This window comes from Chelonia mydas, chromosome 3 (genome assembly GCF_015237465.2).
Source record: "Chelonia mydas isolate rCheMyd1 chromosome 3, rCheMyd1.pri.v2, whole genome shotgun sequence".
In the NCBI taxonomy this organism is placed as follows: domain Eukaryota; kingdom Metazoa; phylum Chordata; order Testudines; family Cheloniidae; genus Chelonia; species Chelonia mydas.
Genome location: NC_057851.1, coordinates 178869364 through 178887437, shown reverse-complemented (window position 1 = coordinate 178887437; position 18074 = coordinate 178869364). Strand labels below are relative to the sequence as shown.

At 38.3% G+C, this 18074-nt stretch overlaps 1 protein-coding gene across 10 annotated transcripts in view; it reads left to right on the top strand.

Annotated features, from left to right (window-relative positions):
• CCDC88A (coiled-coil domain containing 88A) overlaps positions 1 to 17743 on the top strand; it is a 357211-nt gene extending 339468 nt beyond the window's left edge. For 4 of the 10 annotated variants that reach the window (XM_037895952.2, XM_027832197.3, XM_027832194.3 and 1 more), the window contains 3 exons: positions 983 to 1063; positions 3521 to 3789; positions 8680 to 10605. In XM_037895952.2, coding sequence (XP_037751880.1) covers positions 983 to 1063; positions 3521 to 3789; positions 8680 to 9708 — 1379 coding nt within the window. In that variant the 3' untranslated portion in view covers positions 9709 to 10605. Of the gene's footprint in view, positions 1 to 773; positions 896 to 982; positions 1064 to 3520; positions 3790 to 8679; positions 10606 to 13644; positions 13745 to 14344 lie in introns of those variants that run through there. The other 6 variants (XM_007070064.4, XM_007070062.4, XM_043543871.1 and 3 more) reach the window with 4 other exon arrangements.
• The last annotated feature ends 331 nt before the right edge of the window (positions 17744 to 18074 follow it).

The following is an 18074-nucleotide window of genomic DNA, read 5'->3' as shown; positions in this document are numbered from 1 at the left end:
TTGTGTATTTTAGTAGACGATATCTATGAAATGCACCTGAAAGAATACAAATTCTTTTTGTCCATTTTCAGATATATTTGGGTTTAATTGTGAAAGAAGGGAAATTTTGACTTGCATTAAAAAGCTTTTTAGGTTTCAGTGATTCATTTCTTGATTTTAAAGTAAAGTTTTATATATTTCATAGTACAAAATAAGTCTTTTCATCAAGTAAAAATATAGAGTGAAAAAGCTAAATAAAGAAATAAATACAAGAAATTTCTTACAAGAAATAAAACTGAAACTATTTTTCTTTACTAAAATATTTTAAAATGAATATAAACAAAATTGAAATAAAATATTGTTATTTAATATTTTGGAAAATATTAACAGTGCAATTATTTCCTTTGTACTAACAGATGCTAGAACTAGGGGCATGGGGGGGTGCTGTAGCACCATCTGGCTTCAAGTGGATTCCATTATATACAGGGTTTACAGTTTTGGTTCAATGGCTCTCAGCACCCCCATTATACAAATTGTTCCAGCACCCCTGTTTATATTGGGGAGGAGTACAGGACATTAACTATGCAGATGCTCTTGCTCCTCCTGTTTGTGGCATTTCTACAGTGTGCAAGGTTCCTTGTCAAATCTGTTGTAAGTGACCAAATCACAAGCAGCTTTCTGCATGCCACTGTGTTCTTCTAAAATCCTGGTTTCCCACTAACAAATCTGTTTCAATTCTAAACATGCACTCTGTTTTCTGTTTTTCTTTCCCTTGTATCTTACTGTTCCTGTAGCATCCTTTACTAAAGTGTCCTCTTGGACTGCCTGGAAATCCCTTCGCTTTCTGATCTGTAAGAAACAACACTTTGTTGACAATGGGCGTGCTCAGCCTGTGAAATAGTGCATGATTCCTACCTCAGAATATTCTGTGATCAGAATGTAAAGGTATAGTGTCATCTGCTAAAATTGTGTTTATCATTCTGTCTCCTTACTTTTCATTTAGCTTCCAGACCAGCCAGCCTTGATAGTGGCAGAACATCCACTAGTAATAGCAATAACAACGCTTCACTTCATGAAGTCAAAGGTATGGTGTAGGTGAATTGCCATCTATGCTTCATTTCCATGACTTTGTTTGTAAGATGGGCAGATAAAAAAATAAAATAAAAAATTCATGGCATGTTTTTCTTTTAACACTTTATGCCAGTGGTGGGCAACCTGCAGCTCGCGGGCTGCACGCGGCCCATCAGAGAAATCCACTGGTGGGCCACCAGACAGTTTGTTTACATTTGCACAGCCACCCGCAGCTCCCAGTGGCAGCGGTTCGCCATTCCCGGCCAATGGGAGCTGCGGGAAGCGGCGGCCAGCACGTCCCTGTGGCCCACGCCGCTTCCCACAGCTCCCATTGGCTGGGAACGGCAAACCGCGACCACTAGAAGCTGCGGGAAGCCGTGCAAATGTAAACAAACTGTCTGGCGGCCCACCAGCGGATTACCCTGACAGGCCATGTGCAGGTCGCAGGTTGCCCACCACTGCTTTATGCCCTTCGTTTTCCAAATTAGGGAAGAATATTAATACAGTAGACCTTCAAATGCATTTAGTAAATATTAAAATAGGAGCAATTACAATATATGAAGTTGAAACTATTTTAAAATAAGTCTAAGATAGACCATACATACGAACAGCCATACTAGGTCAGATCAATGGTCCACCTAGCACAGTATCCTGTCGTCCAACAGTGGCCAATGCCAGGTGCTTCAGAGGGAATGAACAGAACAGGTAATCATCAAGTGATCCATCCTCTGTTGCCCATTCCCAGCTTCTGGCAAACAGAGGGTAGGGACACCATCCCTGCCTATCCTGGCTAATAGCCATTGATGGACCTATCCTTCATGAATTTATCTAGTTCCTTTTTGAACCCTGTTATAGTCTTGGCCTTCACAACGTTCTCTGGCAAAGAGTTCTACAGGTTGACTATGTGTTGTGTGAAGAAATACTTCCTTTTGTTTGTTTTAAATCTGATGCCTATTAATTTCATTTGGTGACCCCTAGTTCTTGTTTTATGAGAAGGAATAAATAACACTTCCTTATTTAGTTTCTCCACACCAGTCATGATTTTATATCGGGTCGTGTTATATTGGGGTAGAGGTGTATAAGGAAAACCTTTCTAGAGGAGCCTTTCTAGAAAATTCTGTTGAAGAATTGGCAGTCATTTTCTTCAAGTTTGTGGACAATACCAAGCTGGGAGGGATCATAAATGCTTTGGAGGATAGGATTCAAATTCAAAATGATCTGGACAAATTGGAGAAATGGACTGACAAAAAAAGGATGAAATTCAATAAGGACAAATGCAAAGTACTCCACTTGGGAAGGAACAATCAGTTGCACACATATAAAATGGGAAATGGACTACCTAGGAAGGAGTCCTGCAGAAAGGGATCTGGGCGTCATAGTGGATCACAAGCTAAATGAGAGTCAATAGTGTAAAACTTTTGCAAAAAAAGGCAAACATCATTCTGGGGTGTATTAACGAGTGTTGTAAGCAAGACAGGAGAGGGAATTCTTCCGCTCTACTCCGCACTGATTAGGCCTTGACTAGAGTATTGTGTCCAGTTCTGGGCGCCACATTTCAGGAAAAATGTGGACAAATTGGAGAGAGTCCAGAGAAGAGCAACAACGATGATTAAAACATGACCTGTGAGGGAAGATTGAAAAAAATGGGTTTGTTTAGTCTTGAGAAGAGAAGACTGAAAGGGGTCATGATAGCGGTTTTCAAGTATATAAAAGGTTGTTACAAGGAGGAAGGAGAAAAATTATTCTTCGTAACCTCTCAGGTTAGAACAAGATGCAATGGGCTGAAATTGCAGCAAGGGTGGTTTGGTTGGACATTAGGAAAAACTTCCTAACTATCAGGGGGTGGTTAAGCACTGGAATAAATTGCCCAGGGTGGTTGTGGAATCTCTATTATTGGAGATTTTTAAAAGCAGGTTAGACAAACATCTGTCTGATAATACTTAGTTCTGCCATGAGTTCAGGGGACTGGACTATGTGACCGCTCGAGGTCCCTTCCAGTCCTATGATTCTATGATATGATTCATGTTCCACCTTTTATGTCTCATTTATATAAGATGTCATATGAATAGCAGATGACAATATACACTTTACAGAGTTGCTGAACATGAATTGAATCATAAAGTCTTCTCTATATATTTAACCTCTTATAATCTAGTACTGTGGAAATAAATTTACAAATTTCAAGTGAAAGGTATTTTGTTTTTTTTCATTGAAAAACTGAAAAATCAGGTTGAAAAGTTGTAACAGATAAGCCAAGGGGATGAAATTGCATTTTATAACATGATTTCAGAATAGGATATTTGATCTGAGTAATATAGGACAATTAGAGTCTTCAGCATTTTTAAAAAAGTATATAAACAGGCATTATTAAATGACATCTAATAATCCTCCAGATATTGTTCAGAATGTGCTGTTCAATAATTTTCATGTAATTTTTATTAGAGAATATTTAATACTGTTTACCCAAAAGCAGGTGGAGTTAACAACCAAAGTAGGCCACAAAGTCACAGCAGTGGAGAATTTAGTCTGCTTCATGAACATGAGGCTTGGTCTAGCAGCAGCAGCAGTCCTATCCAGTATTTGAAAAGTCACACTAAGTCGAGTCCCATGATCCAGGAAAAAATGCCTGAAACAGTGGATAATCAAGGAAAGCAGAAGATCAAAACTGGTTCTCCTGGAAGTGAGGTTGTTACTCTGCAGCAGTTTTTAGAAGAAAGCAACAAGATTACTTCTACAGAGGTTAGTTAAAAAATTATTTTAATTTTAGAGCTATACAATACCGTATATTTATGCACATATTTAATATGGTACTTACAGCGTGTGCCATTGCAGGACCCCATTAAAATCCTTTTAAAGAGACACTGTCAAATAATAGTTTGTCTACACAAACAATTAGTTCATGGCAAGCTGGGGGTATGAATATATCCCGCATTAGCCTGCCACAGACTATCTGTCCACGTGGACCCTGCTGACATGCATTAATAGATTGTTAATACACTTTGATATAGTCTTTTTTGAATCAGGACTACATCAAAGTGCATTAGTGAACTGATAATGAGTGTCAGCAGTGTTGATACAGACAGTTAGTCTGTGGCAAGCTAGCGTGGGGTAGATTCACACCACAGCTTGCTGCAAACTAAATGTTCCTATAGAAAAGCCCTTCATTTTCAGGTCCAAAATTTAGTTTTTGTTAAGGAAAACAGAAAAAGGAGGGTGAAGGCTACAGAATGTAATGTGAGATGGCATGCTAAGTAGGAACTAAGTGGCATTCTGGTTCAGTGTGCTGTGGGGAAAAACAGCTGCTACCCACCTGGGATTAGTAGAGCTGCTCAGATGGCAGGGAATGTACTTAAATCAGTGTGTGCATCCCCAGTAAAAGGAGACCGATCCACTCCTGGTATAGTTTTAAAAAAAATAAATACAAAGTGTAACAATTTGTAAGTGGTTGCTGCTTCCCTGATGACCACATTAGGAAAGAAAAGTTGAGGGCTCCTCTCCTAAGTGCTGTAGCTGGGCATACTCATCAGTAGTGGCTGGGTGGGCAGTCATATGCCCTAAAGTGGTTTCCTTTCTTCTCACTGCCTGGTAAATTGTCTTCAGTGAGAACTGCTATCAGAGCCCTCCTCATGAAGATGGAGAAAGTGGTGGGATTGTCTTCAGAGGTTTCCCCCCTCTAACGCATCATCTAAGGAGGCTGTCTTGCCTGTTTCAGTTTCTCCAATTGATGTTAGGATCTTTCTAGTTTTGGTGGGATGAATGTCTGTGACTCCTGATATTGTTACCAGGGGTTCTTTCAATCCAAAGTTCTTAGTAACTTTACTCTGTGCGAGGTGGTGTCAGGAAATAAATCAATGGAGATACGGCCGTCCGACCGGTAGATGGTTGGTACAAACAAGACAATACAAGAGTGCTTTCACTTAAAGCTATACTTTACTTAGTCTCAAGCACTTACACATGTCCACAACAGGTTAGTAAAACACCCCAAGAAATTCATATTTACCCAGGGTCTTGGGGAGGTCTCAAGTGGATAACTGCAAGCATCCAATGGCCAGCCAGCCATCTGCAAGGGAACTTGAGAGGTGTCCAAACATTCAAGTCAGGTAGGGGAACTTTCCATCAGTTAACCAGCTGTATAGCAATAGTTAACTATTGCCAGACTTTCCATCTTGCAAAACCACACGCTTCAGAAAAACAACTCATGTCAGGAGGACAGAGGGTCATGTTTTCTCCTTGAGGTCACTCACTTCACCCTCCCCTCCTGGTCTGTTAGCTGTGCTGAGGTGTCAGAAAGACCTCCTTTTAGCTGCTTTCAGCAATAAGCATAACAATTGGTACTCCAGCTGCTGGCAGTGGTTTAACATGTTACTGGGCTCTGGGTTTAGCACTCCTGGCCAGGAAGCCACCACTTAAACTTTTGGACTCCCTGGAAGTCCAAGGGAAAGGAAGTATAGCCCTCCCAGTCAATGAAAGTTTGTTGAAACTAGCTAAAGAGGTCTGGAACTACTCCTGCCTATGGTATTTCTGCCTCAAGGAAACCTGATTCCTTCATACGAAATTTCCAAGGAGGGATTTGATTTATTTTACCAGCGTCCTATAATGTACTCACTTGTGATTTCTGTTGCAAGTGAGAAAACTAGAAATGGGAAGATGTCATTGAGTCCAAATGATTGGTCATGTTTGGAATAAAGGTTTATTCTTCAGCTTCCCTGACGTTATGATTGGTGGGGGTTATAGCCAGATATAATTTTTTTTCTGGTCCAGAACCACTTTTGGAGACCAGTACATTCCTGGGTTAAGAAACAGAAATTTCCAGAGTTCTTTAAAAAAGGCCAGACTGTTTCCAACAGTTTCTGTGATATCTTAGACAAAACTGGTGGGACTTTCGTTAGAACTCTTCCTTAGGAAACCCGACTGGCTCAGGAATTCTGGTCTCTAAGTTGAGGCCCAGGCAAAAGTTGTGGACTTCACTTTTGAAGACACAGATGATTTCAGCTCCAAGACAGGTATGCTCTTGAGCTTTGATTTAGCAAGGTATGTAAGCTCATGCTTAGGTGCATCCCTGTTCCCCATGATTGTCTCATTTCACATGCTTAATGTTAAACCTTTTCTTAAGTGCTTTGCTGAATATGGATAGATTTGTGTGTGTTTAAGTGCTTTGTAGACTATTGGAATTTTGGAAAAAAAGAAAAGCACAAAGTCAGTGGCTAGGCTTGAGTTAGCCTGTTTTTCAGAGGAAATCTTCAGTTAGATTGCATAACAGACACTTTCAGAAGTCGTCTTCAAGAGCTTGCTACCAGCAAAGACCCACACAATTGGAGAAGTCATTCTGTCCGTGCCATGGGAGACAACGCTCTTCCTTCTAGACCTTGGTAGATTGACCTGCTGGTGGGGGCCATATGTAGTCAGTGAATTTGAGGATGCTCCAAAGAACTAGTCTTGGAGTATCCAAATCCTTGTCTTTCTTCCCCTTTTACGCCATCTTTTGAGGACTTCATGTCCTTTTTGATTTCAAGAATGACGAGCATTGCTTCAGACCACTGGGTCCTAGAGATCATTGAACTGGGGAATTCCCTGATGCTTAAGAGCTATTACCAAACCACCTCTTTACTTTTTCATGAGAAAATGAGGTCATGACTTAATTGAAAATTCCTCCTGGTCAAGATTTTGAGTACTACTAGATATAGCCTATGAATTCCAGATGGATGGAGCTAGTTGAACAGAAAAGGAAACTTTCTTCCAACTTTGCATATTGAATTTCTTCCAGCCGCTCGAACCTGGTTCGAATCCAGAACTCCACACACTAGTCTTAGGCTCAAAACACTGGTACATATTGTTCATATTGTTAAGGAAATTATCAATTAGTTATTGAAAAGGAAGGCAGCTGGGAGAGAAGATGTGAGTGTGAAGTTCTAATTACTTGATTGGTTGAGCTACTTGATATCAGAGGAGAAGCAATATCTCATGAACTCCAGATAGTTGCAGCCTTTCACATACGTCTAGTTTCCAGGGTAGGAATGTTTCCTTATAGCCAATCTATATGATAGCTCAAAGTTATATACAATTCAAATTTAAGAGGTAAAATGTCACTAATGAGTAGTCCTAAGCAATTCAAATTAATGTAAAAGCGGCAAAGAGTCCTGTGGCACCTTACAGACCACAGACGTACTGGAGCATAAGCTTTCGTGGGTGAATACCCATTTCGTCAGATCGTGAGCTGATGGTGTCAAATTTGCAAATGAACTGAAGCTCAGCAGTTTCTCTTTGAAGTCCGGTCCTGAAGGTTTTTTGCTGCAGGATGGCTACCTTTAAATCTGCTATTGTTTCTCCAGGGAGGTTGAAGTGTTCTCCTACAGGTTTTTGTGTATTGCCATTCCTAATATCTGATTTATGTCTATTTATCCTTTTACGTAGGGACTGTCCAGTTTGGCCAATGTACATAGCAGAGGAGCATTCCTGGCACATTCTGGCATAGATCAGTGGTTCTCAAAGCTTGGTCCGCCGCTCCAGGCCAATGGGGGCTGCGGGAAGTGGCACGGGCCAAGGGACGTGCTGGCCGCCCTTCCCGCAGCCCTCATTGGCCTGGAGCAGTGAACCGTGGCCAGTGGGATCCACAATCAGCCGAACCTGTGGACGCGGCAGGTAAACAAACCGGTCCAGCACGCCAGGGGCTTTCCCTGAACAAGCAGCGGACCGGCTTTGAGAACCACTGGCGTAGATTACATTGGTGGACATGCAGGTGAATGAACCGGTGATGGTGTGGCTGATCTGCTTAGGTCTGGTGATTGTTTGGCTGATCTGGTTAGGTCCTGTGATGGTGTCGCTGGTGTAGATATCATATCTACATTAGCGACACCATCACAGGACCTAACCAGATCAGCCACACCATCACCGGTTCATTCACCTGCACGTCCACCAATGTAATCTATGCCATCATGAGCCAGTAATGCTCCTTTGCTATGTACATCGGCCAAACTGGACAGTCCCTACGTAAAAGGATAAATGGACATAAATCAGATATTAGGAATGGCCATATACAAAAACCTGTAGGAGAACACTTCAACCTCCCTGGACACACAATAGCAGATTTAAAGGTAGCCATCCTGCAGCAAAAAACCTTCAGGACCAGACTTCAAAGAGAAACTGCTGAGCTTCAGTTCATTTGCAAGTTTGACACCATCAGCTCAGGATTAAACAAAGACTGTGAATGGCTAGCCAACTACAAAAGCAGTTTCTCCTCCCTTGGTGTTCACACCTCAACTGCTAGAAGAGGGCCTCATCCTCCCTGATGGAACTAACCTCATTATCCCTAGCCTGATTCTTGCTTGCATATTTATACCTGGCTCTGGAAATTTCCACCCCATGCATCCAACGAAGTGGGTATTCACCCACGGAAGTTTATGCTCCAGTACGTCTGTTAGTCTATAAGGTGCCACAGGACTCTTTGCCACTTTTACAGATCCAGACTAACACGGCTACCCCTCTCATACTCAAATTAATGTAGTATTTAAATAAAATAATAATCTAATTGTTTTTCACTTTCATGTAATAAAGATGACTAAAATATATCTCTTGTAAATTTAAAAATTAAATCAGAACTACACAATAAGCTGTTTGGATATGTTTTGACAGATAAAGTGTGCAAGCCAAGAGAATCTTTTAGATGAAGTAATGAAAAGTTTGTCTGAGTCTGCTGAGTTGGCAGGAAAAGAAAAGCTAAGGAAACAGTCGTCTGTCGGCAGCGGTATCGTCAGATCCTTAAGTGTGAAAAACACAGTTGACTTCTCAGATGGAAGGTCAGCTAAACCTGAACTGCGTGTAAGGCCCAGCCCTCATAAAACTGAAGATACGTACTTTACCAGCTCTCCAATAAAATTGACGTCAGGTACTCAAGGAAAGGTCAAGTCAATCAAACAAAAAGTGGAAACAAATCCATCACAACGACAATCAAAAGATTGCAGCCCTTATGCTACCTTACCTCGTGCAAGCAGTGTGATTTCTACAGCAGAAGGAACTACTCGAAGGACAAGCATTCATGATTTTTTATCTAAGGACAGTAGGCAGCCTGTATCAATTGATCCAGCACCATCTACAGCTGATAGACGCATTCCATCAGCATCTAGTGAGTACTGTGCACACCAGCAGTCCTCTAATTTTTTTCATTATACATCTTACAATGTAGATTCTGTTCCACAAAATGATTTAGGTAATACAATTAAACCAGATCACTTGGGATATAAATCTGAGAAGCCTAGGAATTCAAGGATGGGAAAGTCAGATTTTGTTGACAAAACTTCAAGCACTAATGTGTTCAGTGATAAAGTTGGTGTATCAACTAATGATAGCACAGGGTCATTTACTGTGGCCCATGTGTCACAGCCATTTTTATCTCTTAACACTGAATTAGTTAGTAATATAAGTGGATTACCTCAAAGGTCTACAGCAAAGGTAACTGATGAGACATTTGTCTCATCAGTTAAATCTTTACAGAAAGATCATGAACAGTCTTCTGATGACCATATGTCTGATAACAGTAACCCACAGTCAGTTCTAAATATTGAATTTATTGCTTCTGCACGTGTAAATACTAGCAAGATTGAATCCCCTTTACTGGTTTCTGAAGATAACCAAACTGTTTGGTATGAGTATGGTTGTGTATGATAAGAGAGATGTCATATTAAATACAAATGACACAGATGTTCTTGTCAATGTCAGCTGATTTAGGGAATGTTCTACTAAAAATAAAAAATAGTTTCTTGGCAGGTTTATGGGGGGTGGGTGTTTTCCTCTGAATGGTAATATAAAAATCAGCTGTGTATTACAGCATGCGTAAATGTAAAATTGTAATCACACCAAAGCTTGCATGAAACATTAATTGCACTGTATATTTTCTGCATGCCTCTAAAAGCCTTAATAATACAAAGTAATGTTCTGTATTTTTATTTGTCACCTGCTAGAAATATTTTGTTTTTCTATACATTATTGAATGCATGTTAAAGCAGTTGCATGCTGCATTGCCAAAAATGGCGCAAAGAACCAGGTAATTTTTACCAACAGGAAGGTACTTTTCTCACTTGTACTTTTGTTTTCAGATGCATCACCCATACAAAAATGCCTGTTTATCCTCTTGCACGTATACTAGCAAAAAACCCCAACTAATTAGAGAGATTTCATTATCTTTTGCTTTTTATTTATACTATGTTTTGTGTGTCATTTTGCTCAAGGAATAAGTTGTAGCCCAAATAATTCAGTGCCTGTAGTTTGCACAATAAATATGAACTGCAGTTCATATTTATTAAAATATTTGAACTTTAATAAATAAAACAATTGTTAATATTCATAAATGGTCATTTAAAAAATATAACAATCAAATTAAGTGTAGCAGTTGCATAGAAAAAATTATCCTCCTCTACCTCTTTTTCCCTTTCCTGTGGTTTGTCTTCCCATGTCTGACATACAGAGGTGGTCCAATATGCTGTTTTATTTGGAGTCAAGTAACACTATAGTTTTATGAGAATTTTTACAATGTATAATAATAATAAAAATCTTTACTAATTATGGTGGAAATTCTTTTTTTTCCTATGCAGATAGAACATTGATTAGTTAGAAAATGAGGCATATGAGATTTGACAATAAGACTATATTAAATATGAATGCAGCTGAAATAATATAATTTAAATATTTGATTATAAATTGTCAATTTAGGAATGCTTTATGGAATAATTTAGCTAAACAGAAAATGTTGAAAAAAAGCTATTTAAAATTCTAGCATCTCTGCAACTGCTTGAAATCACACTTTAAGTCTGGTAACAATTTAAGCTTAAAACAATTTCACCCAAACTTTAAAATTATACCATACTTCAGCTATAAATTGCATGTGCTTGTAGAGCTGGACCCTTAAGTAGACATCAGCATTTTTTTTAAGAAATTGAAACACAATTAAATATTTAGGTTTTAGAAATCAAAAGTAGCTGTGCTATATAAAAACCTGCATGAGAGAAGAAAATATATCTTGTTGAAAATAATGAATTTCATATTCTAACTTTTAAAATTGTGCTTCTTTGGCCAGAAATCTTGTGGCAGTACACAGCACTGCCACATGGGGACCCAAATTTGATACCTTTGGTCCCAGGTCAGCAAGGACTAGAAGTGCTGCAAGAATAGCTCTTCATGAGGGAAGCAGTAATTCCTTTGTGTCACTCTCTAGAAATATCTTCAGCTGATACAGGAGCATCATTGATGAACTTTGGAGGAATCCATTGGCAGGTCTCCTCTGCATGATGAACTGCCTTTAAAGGTGGGAGGAGAACGTAAAGTGTCTGAGAGAGACTCCACGAAGGAACAAATTGTGCTTCTTCCAAAACATAAAATAGCCTTCCTTTACCATGTTTGCACTCCTACACAGTTTATGGGCTGATAAATCTCTCACTTATCCTTTGGTTATATCCAGCCTTGTGCTTCTCAATTATGTCATTGCTGTATCTCCTTTAAAGATGGTTTCTGGCCTAAATACAATAAAAGAAATGCTGTCAACATAATTCTTCTTATTCTCACATACACAAAGTACATCAGTCTTGGGTCATTTCATTGTGCTTCACTTCTTGTTGTTCCATATGTGTTTAATTCATTTTTTAACATATTCAGTGCTGCCAGTTGAACAGAAATATGCACAACAAATTTTAAAAATTATCTATGGAATTATATAGGAAATCTATAAAATCTTGACGTATCCTACAGGAACTCAGAAAGCACACTACAAGCATCGGTACTTTTGGGGGGTTGGGTAACTGACATGAAACCTATTTCTTGGAAAAACCGATAGCTTATAATGAAGTACATTGAGTTTATTAAGAATAAACCAACAGCACCATTGCGACCTATGTTAGCGCTCAGCAGTGAGGCCAACAATTGAAGGGAAACAGAATTTCAACCTACATTTTCAACCCTAGATGTGATCCTTATAGATTGATATTGAGGTAGTAAAGGAAACTTTTCCAGCCAATGTGTATTTCCATCTCTGAATCATTTTCTTTCCTTTCACAAACACTAAATTCTCACACATCAATCTTCTTCTTCCATATGCCTGGTAGAGAGCAGCAATTACAATTTCACCTGAAGTTGATCAAGCCAAATGGCTACATCAGGAGTAGCAGAACTTATTGCAGTAATGCCGCCTTCCTATTTATAAATTGGATAGTAGGTAATGATATGTTTGATGGTCTGTCGTGAGGAACCACACTCGCCAATTAAATTTGATAACTAATAAAATAACTCTGGCAAAAGAAAGGGGTCTTAAAGTGGATGCAATTTTTCTTTTATATTCATTTTCACTACCAGCACCTTACACTACCAGAGTGATATTAAGAGGCTTTGTATAAATGAAAATCAGCCCCTTTAAATTTCATATCTTCACATTGGGGTTCTGGAGTGACCTCTTTCAGCTTGGGCCACTATCACTATTTCCCCTTATTTTTCAAATTTCTGACATGCTATTGATCATAGGAATTTTAAAAGTGACCCTGTGTTCCTCGTTTTCTGTTGGGCCTGATCCTGCCCCATTGATTTTAATGGGAGTGGGAGCAGACCCATTATTAGGGAGTATTTTAGTTGCCTTGAAAAATCAACCAAAAAAAATCAACTGCTGCTCATCAGCTCTAATATTTGGAAAAAAACAGATGTGCTCGTGCACAGAGAGTTTTTCTCCTCTGAATTTGTACTCCCTAACAAATACTCACACATCATGGCTGAATCTTTTAATTGTTGTTTCAGCTGTGGAGGCTTTGTGGGATTCCCTTCAGATCCCATCAGTGTTGCTCCTAGATCAATCAGAGGGCTTCCTACAAAGCAATACAATGCACTCATTTCTTGATCCATGTCTCTGCAACTCCTGGTCCCTGCTGGCCTTAGAAATGAAAATCCAGACCTAAAAATCAAATTTTGCATGGTAATTCAGAGTATTTGGTCATCAGCCAAAAATGGACATTAGACAATTAATTGTTCTGCCATGAACAGGAATAATATTTTGCTTGCAACGAAAGGTTTGTTTGAAGCTTTGCTTTTCTAAATGAACGCTTAGTTAAGATACTGTATTGTGCATGTTACATCTGTTGCATGCAAAGGTTATTTTCCACTTTACAGACTTGCATTTAGCCATTTTAGTGTGTGTTACTAGCAGTTAGGTTTAAACAAACAAACAAAAGTTGAGCCAATATCTCTGCTGGTGTAAGTGGACACAGTTCCATTGATTTCAGTGGTGTTTTGCCCTTTCATACTGGCACAGATTTAGGACCATTACATTTAAATGTTGTATTTAACCTCTTGTGGATTTGAAAAGTAATATTTGATTATTTTATATTTAATTATTTTAAAAATGCAAATATGAACTTTTATAACAGGTTGACCTTTAAGATATGTCTGTAGATTATTCTAGTGAATTCCTTCCTTTCCTCTCCCTCAACAACCCTGTCCCTCAAAAAAGTATTTTTATACCTTTGAGCAGGTATATCCTACTATTAAGTAACTGCGTATTGTAAAGTGGGGGCTTTTTCTTGTCCTGCTAAACAAATTGAATAACATGAAATGCTTTATCTCCTGCAGATGTGGAAGCTATACCAGAAAGCAGAAATTCAAAAAGCAGGTCTAGGGAGCAACAAAGCTCCTAATGCTATTACCCACTACATGAGATGTGGGCCAAGTGGTGAGTTTCTTGCCCAAAATGTAAATGAGATTAATTTCATTTACAACAAACTAACAGCATTATGTATAACAATAAGTGCACATTGCATTAACAGATGTAAATATTGCTTGCTTAACTGGCTTTCTATTTTGCTTATTAGTAAAGCCAGAACAGACTGCTGTAGTTAGGTTTGTTTGCCTGTCTGGGCAGGGAATGTGAAATCTTTTAACACTTTTTTTCCTTGTAAAATGACATCAATTTTATATATAAGATTTCTAGGATGTCTTTTAAAAACTGTTAAAATTTTATAAAAGAAAGCTTCAAGAAAATGAACTTATGAAACAGTATTGAAATCACTCATTTAGAAAGGGACAGATAAATGCAAAAGAATAGTTTTATAAAGCGAAAAAGGTTAGTTTTACAAACTATTATATATTGCAGGGAAACTGCCTTTATGTAAAGTTTATCTTTGGCATTCTGTCCTTTTCTTGTTCTCACTAAATCTCTGAAGCATGCTGTTAAGTTCTTTTAGAAACTTTACTCTGAATTTTGTATCTCTTCTACACTTTAAGCTTTTCTTATGTTCTCTTTCTTCTTTTTCTACCTTTCAACTGAACACAGAGAGAAAAGTGTCCTTCAGTGTCTCAGTATGAAGCCTTTATTTCTGAAGTAACAAGACAGTCGACTATAGGAATCAATAATAATAACTTTAAAAAACGTTAAGGGAACTTTTTACAATTCTTCGTGAATAGAGCAGGCAAGAAATACAAACCTTCCTTCCTTCCTTGAATCAAGGAGCTCTACTGGAGTCTACTGATGAAACTTTTTAGACGGTTTTAGGAATTGTTGCACATTGCACTGTTAAGATCTACTGAATAAAGGACAGTTCTCATCTCCTTAAAGACCAACCATTTAAGATATCAAGGATTACTCCAGGAATAAAATGCTCTGTCTTTCATCTTTTGTTTATGAATTTAGCCACTGATTGCTTACAGCTTCTGCTAATAATTAGCAAAAATCTAACAGTTTATATTTAGTTCTGTAAATCTGAAATAAATGCCATAGTATTTTGTGGACATTTACTGTACAGATACAAAAAACCCACAAGCTTACGGGCACTTCACTGTCTTATTTGATTAGCATAATCTGCATGATGTTGCTCTTTAAAAGAAAAATCTGTGCTGATTATTATTTTGGTGCATACTGCAAAAGAAAATTCTGTTTATCTACATGAAAACATTTGAACAACTCCATAATAAAGATGGAGTGATGGAATATTCACACTATGTAGAAATTCTTGTGTTTTCCAGATGCACAAGTTATACTGCACAGATAAGTTCAGAAGTTCTTTACAGGAGATTGACAAGAATAATTTTACTAGGACTTTTTTTTTCCTAATGTAGTTTTTCAACAAATGGCATTCCCAGGATAAAACTGTCTTATACTAAATGTTTGTGTTTTAACTATTTTTTTAAAATTTGTGTTTTGATGTGTGCTGACTGTGGCTTAGGAGGTTTTCTTATGGCAAAAAACTATGTAAATAATGTCATCTGCATTTCACAATCAATTCACTCATTAAGATTCTCTTTTATTAATAAGACATTCTGTTTTGTTAATGATAATTTTACATTAAAATCGATAAATGTTATTAGTACTTTTAAAATATTTGTATGCATTTGTTGTCTTGAAGACATTTGCAAGAGCACAGAAAAGCAGATTTAGTTAACCCAGGGAAACGTACATGGACTTATCACTCAATCCCAATTTATATTAAATATCAAAATTTTATTTTCTTATATATCAATAAGTGCATTAATATTTCTATGAAAAAATCAAATTAACTGTGTAACTTCATAGGGTTTAATCCAGCAAACGCTTATGCACATGAGTAATTTTACATGATTAGTCCCACTGATGTTAATGGAACTATTCCCATAAGTAAAGTTAAGCACGACCATAAGTGTTTGCAGAATCAGGGCCATGGACTACATTTACACCAAGTTCACAACATTCCTTAACCTGTTTGGCAGAGCAACTATATATAGTTTTAAGTAGTAATAATTTATTTTTTTAGGCTTTCACGACCATCTATAAAGACTAGAGCTGGTTGGAAAAACTTTGACAGAAACATTTTCCATCTGAGAATGCAGTTCCGTCGAAATCAAAATACTTTGTAAATCATATTGATTTTGCCAAAATTGGGGGCGGGGTTGGCAGGAGGGTGGTTCTGACAATGTTGAAACACCCTGTTTCAATACAATCAGAATGAAACATTTTTATTTTTTTCCTTTCTAAACAACTTCATTTTGAAATTTTTGGAGTATCATATATAATAGAAAATTAAAAAATCAAAATCTAAACAAGTTTTAGTTTTGTCAAAATCTGAAACGATTTTTTAAAATTTTCTTTTGCAGAGAATTTTGAAATTGTCGGATGTCATTCAAACAGGAATTAAAACAAATCTCTTAATCCTCCACAGAACAGAATTTCCATTCTCCACACAAAAAACATTTCTGATAGCTTGTCACAATGATAGATTATTTTATCACTGACTTAATGCTCTCAAATAGAGGGCCTGATCCTGCTACCGTTATTTTCAGTGTCAAACTCTCATTGATTTTAATGGAGGCATGATTGGACTCGTAGGGCTTGAACCACAAAGGAGTTTAGGCACCTAAGCCCAAAATCTGGATCTTCAAAATCTTCAACTGTCCCATTATCTGTAAATGCCTAAAGTCCATAGGTACCGAAGTTTCCACCAGTAAAGTCCTCTAGGTGCCTAAATTTCTGCTGGTGATGAAACGCTCAGCGCCTTAGCCCTGGCAGATCCTTATGCTAGCCATTATCCTGCCTACCTCACCTGAGGGGCATGATCCAGTAGGCATTTTCATAAGCCACCTAAGAACATGCCTACCAGATCAGGTTCTGACCAAAACACAGTGGAGATGGTCATGGTGCTCTGCACTAATGAATATTTAAGTAGATTATACAAAGTGGAACAACTTTGACATTTGACACTGTGAGAGTCCCATACCAAAATACCCTATAGCTCAGTAGTTCGAGCGCTTCCTCAGAAGACCCAAGTTCAAATCCCCACTCTGCCTGATTTTCCCACCTCCCAAGTGAGTGCCATAATGACCAGGCTGTAGGATATTCTGCAGTGGGTCTCTGTCTTTCCCTAGGTGCCCAACTCCAGAAGAGGGTTCACAGCTGTGAATCATGACTAGAGGGAGGCACCTCCCTCCAGCCTTGACGTAGGTGTCTAATTCCCTTTGTGTAGTGGGGCTTAAGGCACACCTCTCTCCCCAGCATTTCTTACTAGCTAGTTTAGCTACACAGCATGCTGGCTTCTCTGAATCCTGTTCTTAGAGGTCTAACTTGGGGCTGTGAATTTACTGGGCAGCAGGGTGCCTAGACATTAAGCATTGCAGTGCCTGAGCCTAAGTCCCCATTGTGGATCTAGCCCATAGAGACAAAAGTTCCCCTTACATTGTTTGGCAGACAGAAAGTACAGTGCTGCTGTGCTAAATACATTCATAAGGACTTGAAGGTACCTATAGTAGGAGACGCCCGAAACATAAAATATTTTGAAAGCATCTCTCTGTTCAGTCTTGATCAAACTTCTGAATTCTTGTTAAGGGTCTGCCCCTGTGAGTTGCTGCATGGCCTCAATGTCCATAAATTAGAGTGGGGATTGACGGCACTCAGCCTCATGCCATTAGGTTCTGAATTATTAGCAACATCAGTAGTATAAATAAGCACTCCGTTATGATTTAACAAGCATACATGCTAATGGCTAAATCCTAGTTATATGCTACAAAGGCTAGGCAACAGTATGTACCTAGGGATACCAGAAAGTGTATCCGCCCAGGAAAAATCCTTCCATTGTAGGTCAGGGTGATATATTGGCATGACCAACATGCTTCACAGTACTTCTTTTATTGCTTTTCCATGAAGCACATTATGCACAGCTATTGTGGCTATCTTGTGCTTCTGATGTATAAACTGCATATACACTTATCAGGTTTCTGATTGGCCATGTCTTTTTTCTCAGATTAGCATCTTTCTTGGCTTTGCATTTATTTAGCTCTTTTATACACTCATGAGTTTGGCTAATATTACATTTCAGATCCTCCTACACATGCTGCCTTTTGCATCCCATTATGTCTTTCTTTACACCTTTGTGTCTCCTAATGCACATTTGTGACACCAGGCAGGCTTTAGCCTGAAATGTACATTTATTATATATAATTTAAATGATAAAAATTAATGTGTTAAAGGTGAAATTCACTCTTCCCCTTCCCAATGCCTAGGCAGTCAGTCTTTGTGTGGAAAAAATAAGGAGGGAGTT